The sequence below is a fragment of the Olea europaea genome, chromosome 2 (genome assembly GCF_002742605.1).
Source record: "Olea europaea var. sylvestris chromosome 2, O_europaea_v1, whole genome shotgun sequence".
NCBI classification, from domain to species: domain Eukaryota; kingdom Viridiplantae; phylum Streptophyta; class Magnoliopsida; order Lamiales; family Oleaceae; genus Olea; species Olea europaea.
This window is the reverse complement of record NC_036238.1, coordinates 24,504,256-24,512,342: the sequence shown is the minus strand read 5'-3', so window position 1 is coordinate 24,512,342 and position 8,087 is coordinate 24,504,256. Positions and strand designations below refer to the sequence as shown.

Here is an 8,087-nt window from a genome sequence, read left to right as displayed (position 1 = left end):
CATTACTGTGGAAAATGTATATTGATGTCACCCTATTCGATAGGTTTTTTTTTTGAATTTATTTGATATCTTTTTCTGTGAACAAAGTGCAGCGTTATGAAATCGTGAACGGTGTTGTTGAAGTTGAAGGAGTTACTGAAGCCCCAATGGAGCAGGAGGATGACAAAGCAAAAGAAGGTAAATGGTTTTCCTCGCCTTTGCTGCAAAGTAGAACACTTTATGTTGACTAGTTTCATATCATGTCTTAAGTTCCTTCATCTGTTCTCTTTGCTCCTACTGACCGCCTCTTCAAGGGTTGTAGATACGTAGTCCTAACAGACACTAATTTGCAATTTCCTTCAGCTAAAGGTGTGCCTGACTTCTGGCTGATGGCAATGAAGACTAATGAAATACTGGCAGAGGAGGTAGGTAATTTTGGACATTGTTTCTAGTTTCTTTCTAACACCATTTCGGACACAATTGGTACATTCCAAAACTTTGTGGCAGAAACGAACAAAAAGTAATGTGAACATGCCCTACATTATAATGATGACATTTTTTGCTTCTTGTTTAGATCTCAGAGCCTGATGAAGAGGCTCTTAAATATCTCAAGGATATCAAGTGGTGTAGGATTGATAATCCCAAGGGTTTCAAGCTTGAGTTTTTCTTTGATTCCAATCCTTTTTTCAAAAATTCTGTATTGACGAAGACATACCACATGATTGATGATGATGAGCCTATATTAGAGAAGGCGATAGGGTAATTCAATTTTACCTGCCATGATTCTTTGCTCTCGCTCTCTCTCTCTCTCTCTCTCAACATCAAATTGGAAATGTTGTAGGACGGAGATTGAATGGCATCCAGGTAAATGCTTGACACACAAGGTTTTAAAGAAAAAGCCAAAGAAGGGGTCAAAGAATGTGAAACCTACAATGAAGACTGAAAAGTGTGATAGTTTTTTCAACTTCTTTAAGCCTCCAGAGGTTCCTGAGAATGATGATGACATTGATGAGGATCTGGTAAGTGTAGTCACACTATATTTGAACATACCTTCTTGAAGTTATAAATGCTGGTAAACCCTGATCGATTCATTATATCTGCTAACATTGGCCAACAGGCTGAAGAACTCCAGAATTTGATGGAACAAGACTATGACATTGGGTGAGTCACCTCTTCTTCCTGTTACAAAGATGTTCTTTTATGACTGGATGTCATTCATTCTGTCACCCGTTTTGTATTTCTCTAGTATTGCATTTGTAGCAACAGAGTTAGATGCCTAAAATCTGACTAGTTTTAATGGGTATTTCTTGTTATTGGCTGCAGCTCGACAATTCGGGACAAAATTATACCTCATGCTGTTTCATGGTTTACTGGGGAGGCTGTCCAAGGAGATGAACTTGACATTGAAGATGATGATGAGGATGACGATGACGAGGACAATGAGGACGATGATGACGAGGATGAGGATGATGATGATGAGGACGACGAGGAGGAAGAGCAGGGCAAGAGTGCGAAGAAGGTGAAGAATTTCTTTTTCCTTCAGAACTGAAATCCCAAGTTTTTTTTCTTAAAATCAATTTTACAATTTATGGGGAATGCTGATATTCATTTTGTTTTGTGCTATTCGATTGGAAATTCGCAGTCTTCAGGGAAGAAGGTAAGATGATGCTATCCTTTATACTTCTGTATCTGATTTAAATGTGTCTGTTGTAGTGCTTCACAGTGTTTCGTTTCTGTAATCTGTAGAAGGGTGGTAGAGCACGAGCTGTGGAAGGTCAACACGGTGAACGTCCTCCAGAGTGCAAACAACAGTAAACCAATGCTGAATTCAATCTTTGGATACATGGTCAATATCAATTTTGCCAGTGAATATATTTCTGAACTCGGAAGTGAATATATTTCTGAACTCGGAAGTGTCTGGTTCTTTCCCTCTCTCCCTCTTCTCCTCCATCTTCTTTTACGTGGGAAGGCTTCATTTCTTTGGTTGTCATCTTGGATCTGTGTTTCTAAGAGAACCTTTGGGCTTGTTTTCTCTACCCCCCCACCCCCCCTTCCCTCCCATTTGTTCTGGTTTTTATCTGGACTTGTGGGATATGAAACTATCATTGTGTACAGTGGTTAAGTTTGTGTTCATTAATATCTTTGGCGAGACACTATTTTTTCTGGCTTACAAGTTAGTTCCTGATAGATCACTGAAGGATGGTTGCCTATCGCTGGCACAGCGAATAGCGAGTTTCTAGGTTCGACAAGATAAACCTACCCTCCAAATAGAATTACGTAATGCGATCTACCAGTTAGGTGGCAAGGAGAGTGTTCAATACACTAATGTACATCACAACTTCATTAAGCCCTTGTTTGGTACATATTCATTATTAATTACAAATTCTCACAATGAAATATTTTTCATGTAAATTCAACATTATTTTTTACTTTTTATTCACACTTTCTTTAAAAATTTCAATTTTCTCAAAAAATAGATGTCAAATGGGACAACGAGTCAAGGTACTCATCGCCACTTAACGGGTACATCTATTGATAAGGGAAGCAGCTTAGGTACAAGGCTTTTAAAACGTTTGTGTGTAGGAACTTTCTTACGTGAGGGTACTTTTAGTCGTTTCTTAATAGACTGTCGAAATTGAGGGACGACCGTCCAGCGAAAATGGGAACGTTTCAGAATGAATTTGGTGATATCGAATATAGGAGTGCTTCGTTTTGACAAGTAAAAAGTCGAAGTTGGAGATCGGTGCACTTCTTGTAAGGCAGAAACTGTAATTTTCCTGTGTCATTTGATTTTTTTTTTACTTGTAAATTTGCAGCTAAATCCTCTGATTCAATGTAACTAAGTATTACTGGCAATCCGCTTAACAATTCATTATTTGAAAGAAGAATTTCTTAAAATACCAAAAATATCACCGACAATCCAATAAGAAATTAATTAATGCAGCTGCGTTAGTACTCGATGTGTACCATAATTTTGTGATCATGGAAAATGATGGTCCAACTTCCCATTCCAATTTAACTCTACCTAACTCTGGCAGGTAGGTCACTCAACAATTAATATTTTTTGGGTTATTAACTTAATTGTAGTACTTTTATTGATAATTCACCTAAATTATAATTAAAGTTGGGTAGGATATGTGGGTTTAATTAAGTAGGATTTGAACGGATTGCAGTTTGTGTTGATGAATCACCAAATCTTTCATAGGGATAGGTATTATTCAATTAACACGTGATGTAATTTTTTAATTTTTATGAAAAAAAGAGAAATATGTTACTAGTTGATCCGTCTAGTTTGCTAAACTTGAAACTTCAAATAATATGTTATTATCTCATTTCTCGAAGAGAGTTTGGTAACTCTATTCACGAACAAGGAATTTCTTTACGATGGCTTTTCTAAAGTTTTGAAGATTTCTTTGACGGTAAAAGGATCATTGATTAAATAATGAATCTTTGGTTAAAGTCAAAGTATTCTTGTTGACAATTTTTTGAAGTTTTTTTTAGACAAGCACTATGATTATATATTTTGACTATATGAGAAGTAGAAATTTGTTCGATGAGTAAAACTAAACAAATATATGCCATAGGTTGATGCGTTAAAATTTAGGAAAAGTCTGAACCTACATAATTATTGCACACAATGTGATATGACAATCATCCGGTTGTTGATGTGAAAGTGTGATATTTGAATTAAATGTTGGATCCAGTGTCATATGTATTTATGGACATTATAATGTAGAAAATTATATATATGTAACACTTTCCTAAAATTTATGTAGAAATCAGTCACTAAATCATTTAAATGAAATTATTTTATACCATATGATATACTAAAATAATTATTATGTACTAATTTAATAGATTTTATAGGATATTTTGGTCAAATAAATATGTAATATATCTATCATATAATAAAAGCAATTTTATAGTTATTTTTCAAACCATCAATTCAGTATTCACAAAACGTTTTGAATTGACAATCAAACCATCGACAACTTTCCAATAAAAACTTTTCTTAAGAAACTCTAAATTTAAAAACTCAACTTGCAACCATCGCAACAAACGGATTCTTACTCAAATTTCCCCTACTTTGAGCAGAAATTGAAGTAGAATTGACGTATTAATTAATCACTTCTGTGTCTTTCATTTTAAGAATTTATAGCTTGAATACGACAAAGCTATTAACTTATTAAAGATGTTCTTATTAAAAGGTTGAACCCCAACCTGGAGGGCTCCCACCGCCTTGCTTTTAGAGTTTTGTGAGGGAGGTAAATCACGGAATGTGTCCCAACAGGTTAGGGAACAAGAGTTGCCTGTACACTGTGCCTACAAGGAGTCCAATTTCATGTTTCAGGAATCGAACAACCACACTGTGACTGCCAGCAAGGTGTGAGATAACCTCACTACTACCCTTTGTACCACTAAACTATGCCTCGGGACGCTATTAAAGATGTTCTTATTGTCTAGTGAAGAGGTAATTTTTAAAATAATATTCTATTTTGAAAAGGTGCTTCTTTTGTAGGGAAATAATTAATGCCAAAACATTCCTTAAGCATAGTAATAACTTAAAAAATCAAAGTATACCACCAAACATTAAAGTCCATACTTTGACAGACTACTGAGAAAAGAAAAAGATGTGGATAAATAGCAACTAGCAAGATGCAGAAGTCTATCAGAACACTGTCGGTTACTTTATTCATATATAATTCTTGTCAAAATCACACAGACAAAGTGTGGAGCCATAAAAATGGCTACTTTAGATTTGATAGAACCTACTGAGTATTAAAAAAAAGAAAAACAAGTGGGATAAGTTAAATTTTTTCAAACTTTGACAAAAAGGACACATTTAGTGCAATTCTAATGGAATATTATGCAATGATTGCAATTAAGAAAAATTCTGAGCACAAGTGTTAGGCATTTTCCATTCAAATAAACCAAACAAATTCAAAGATAATTAAGTTTCAACTAACAGATTCACAAGACAAAATGCAGGAAAAGAATTTATTATATTTATTTCTAATCTCTTTCAATCCAACCAGCATACTTTCTTTTCCAAAGTGACTGGTGACTGATTATACAATTTATACTGTTTTGCCTTCTGCTTTGATCAATTTTGGTATTGATCTTAAAAAAAAAAAAAATGAATAGAAAACATTGATTTATCGCACCTAACAGAATCCCATGTTTAGTGTCTCCTCATTAATTCACCAGTACTATCTGTGGGGTCTGTCTTTAAATTTTGTTGTTCCTTCACTTCAAGATATGCCCATGTAGTAATAACATACAAATCAATTTTGCATTCTTTTAAGTTTTTGTAAGGCCCGAGAACGAATTCACCGATTGATCAGTGATTACTAGCGATTCCGGCTTTATGCAACCTAGTTCCAGCCTGCAATCTGAACTGAGGACGGGTATTTTGGGTGTTTGAGAGATGATGTTGCAGTTGAGTTTTGTAGCAGTGGAATTTTTTGCAATTCTCTGTGCTTTCACATTTCAAGAATCTGCAGGTAATGGGCTCTGTTTATTTGGTTTAGTTAACTTGAGTTCAATTTTGTTTTTTTGATCTGTGTACTTCTGATTTTATGTGCATTTAGAACACATCTGCAGAAAACACCTATTGTTCATGTGATCTTAAAGGAGTAACGAAGAACAACTCTCTAGAAGTACATAAATTACAGTAGGCAGATACGATTGACATAGCTGGTTAGTACATTTTTGCAAAGACTTAAAAGAGGTTACCGTTCATAAGAACGAGAAGGGCAAACTAAAACTAACATGGCCTAAAGATCTCAATGTTTTGGATCTTCCCGTAGATCTAAAGATAAATCAAATGAAGTGGCAAGAAAGGATTTACGTAGTCGACTCTAAATTAATTGGGAACAAGTTGTAGTTTGTTACTAAGTTCCATTATAAAGTATTAGTATTAGAATTGGGTTTAGTAGTGTGCAATGAGAAAAAATAGTTTCTGCTCTTGGGCTATATGAACCGTTCATCAATCTGTGGAATAGTAGGCGTTGAATATAGAAATTTGATGAAGTGTTCCTGTTTGATCATACTTCAGTAATTAATTGGAGGAATGAAAATTTGTAAAATGAAATTACATATAATTTCTCATCTACACACTTAATTTATATTGCAGGTATTGGTCTACACTCACTTTCAGAAGCTTCTGTGCTTTTCGGCTTCAAGGACGAAACCCCTGACTTTAGGCTTCATGAAGCCACGTCTCGTTTAACATTACTGCAAAGTGGTAGCTTTTTCTACTCTTCCTTGTTAAGTTGTTTTTGAACTTTCAAATATGTCGACTGTATGGTTTTTCACAAAATAATGTGGTGTTGGCTGTACTAGATATTGATATACCACCTACTCCCACCAGTTCTCGACAAAAAAGACATGGAATGTTTGCTTCGGCTCCCCATCTCAAAGCATTTCACAATCAGTTGCATGTATACCATCCACTAACCGAAGGTTTTGTTAAACTCCGAGATGTATTTTTATTTCTATATAAGTTAGGTTTATAATGAAATGTATTGCCCGCTGCTGACAACTGTTCAAATGTTTCATTTATAGGCACCAATCCTCAAAGCTCCAGCAATGCACATGCACCCTCGATATTATCTGGCAGCCACCGGGGCAAGAAATCGATACATATATCGGCATTTTCACCATCTCACAAATTTCAAAAAAATCATCATACTGGAAGAAATGTTCACTACTTTGCTCCTGGACCATATAATCAGTCACCAAGTTATAGCGAGAAAGGTCAGTCTATGCCTTTTCCTACCCTAAATAATGGAATCGGGGTTGGTTCTTGATAGATTGGATAGAGGGGTGTGAGGAATACAACCTTGTAATCTCTCCTTCTTTATAGTGAAAAATCTATATTGGTGATTAGACGTAGCTCTAACATCAAGTGCAAACTGCTATAAATCTTGTGTTTCTGTCTGTGTTTCGTTTCTTTCATTATTTTTATCCAGATAGGGATTAGAGTTTAATCCGTAACAGGTTCACATTATCAACATTTTTCTTCGACTTTGTAACTTGAAGTTACTTGACAATTCTTTGAACAGGCCATGCCATAAACCATTCTCCGCCTCTTTTCCCTCCATCTGAGGAATGGATTTCACCAAGACCTATGCCCTTGTCAGCAATTCCCCCAAGTCATTTTAATAGTACGGAAAGATCCATTTCTGTGCTACATTTATATTGGATTTCCTCTAATTTTAATTAACTCATATTTTCTCTTTTCTGTCTACAAGTGCCCTCGCATCCGCCTACTATTTCTCCAATGAGTTTACCTATGGAAAATATGAAGAAAACTCCACTGCCACTAGCACTTCCGCCTCCTCCGCCAAATCAAGGTATTGTACCAGTAGCTTATACCTCTCTAAGAGCATGTTCAGTTAGGCTTAAAAGTTATTTTCGTAAAAAGTAAGTTAGATATACTTTCTATAAAAGTAAGTTTTGTCAGCCAAAATAGTCTTTTAAACTTATGTTTGACAAAGGAGAATCTTCAAAGTAACTTTTGCTTCTTTTTAAGCTTATCCAAACATGATCAAATGGTATCAATTACATCATACTTTAGCTTCAAGCAGTCGTCATGGACCATGACAACCAACATTTCAATCTTGCAGAATGTACAACAATGACCTGCACGGAGCCACTGACATATGCACCTCCGGGAGCAACCTGTGGTTGTGTCTGGCCTATTGAAGTTAGACTGCGCTTCAGTATTTCTCTGTATACGTTTTTTCCATTAGTTCCCAATCTTACTAAGGAAATTGCGAACAGTATCTTACTAGACCAAAGTCAAGTTCGCATTATGGGAGCAGATGCAGCCAACCATCAACTAGAGAAGTCCACTGTCCTTATTAACTTGGTACCTCTGGATACGAAGTTCAGCTCTTCTACTGCATATCAAATCTTCACAAAGTTCTGGAAGAGGGAAGTTTCAATACGGTCTTCAGTTTTTGGTATCTACGAGGTGGTATACGTTCGCTACCCAGGTAGAGTGATTGTCAAATATGTTTACCAAAGAACATGTAAACATCACTAAGATTTTCTGCTACATGGTGTTTTAGTCTTATTGCCTATTACAAATTAAAATCCCA

At 35.6% G+C, this 8,087-nt stretch overlaps 2 protein-coding genes across 3 annotated transcripts in view; both read left to right on the top strand.

The window, feature by feature from the left end:
- Window positions 1–56: 56 nt before the first annotated feature.
- LOC111374235 (nucleosome assembly protein 1;2-like) lies at window positions 57–2,132 on the top strand (the record flags this gene model as incomplete). The annotated part of the gene is made up of 8 exons (XM_022996890.1): window positions 57–177; window positions 343–404; window positions 554–738; window positions 821–998; window positions 1,097–1,140; window positions 1,303–1,498; window positions 1,622–1,636; window positions 1,726–2,132. Coding segments are annotated over 8 exons (870 nt in total), but the record flags the coding sequence as incomplete, so codon positions are not given.
- Window positions 2,133–4,892: 2,760 nt separating this feature from the next.
- The window catches only part of LOC111367630 (receptor-like serine/threonine-protein kinase ALE2), a 6,407-nt gene continuing 3,212 nt past the window's right edge, over window positions 4,893–8,087 (top strand). Inside the window, exons 1-7 of one of the 2 annotated variants that reach the window (XM_022988611.1) lie at window positions 4,893–5,483; window positions 6,116–6,226; window positions 6,325–6,444; window positions 6,547–6,738; window positions 7,047–7,148; window positions 7,236–7,337; window positions 7,611–7,982. In XM_022988611.1, coding sequence (XP_022844379.1) covers window positions 5,408–5,483; window positions 6,116–6,226; window positions 6,325–6,444; window positions 6,547–6,738; window positions 7,047–7,148; window positions 7,236–7,337; window positions 7,611–7,982 — 1,075 coding nt within the window. In that variant the 5' untranslated portion in view covers window positions 4,893–5,407. The remainder of the gene's footprint in view (window positions 5,484–6,115; window positions 6,227–6,324; window positions 6,445–6,546; window positions 6,739–7,046; window positions 7,149–7,235; window positions 7,338–7,610; window positions 7,983–8,087) is intronic. The other variant, XM_022988618.1, reaches the window with a different exon arrangement.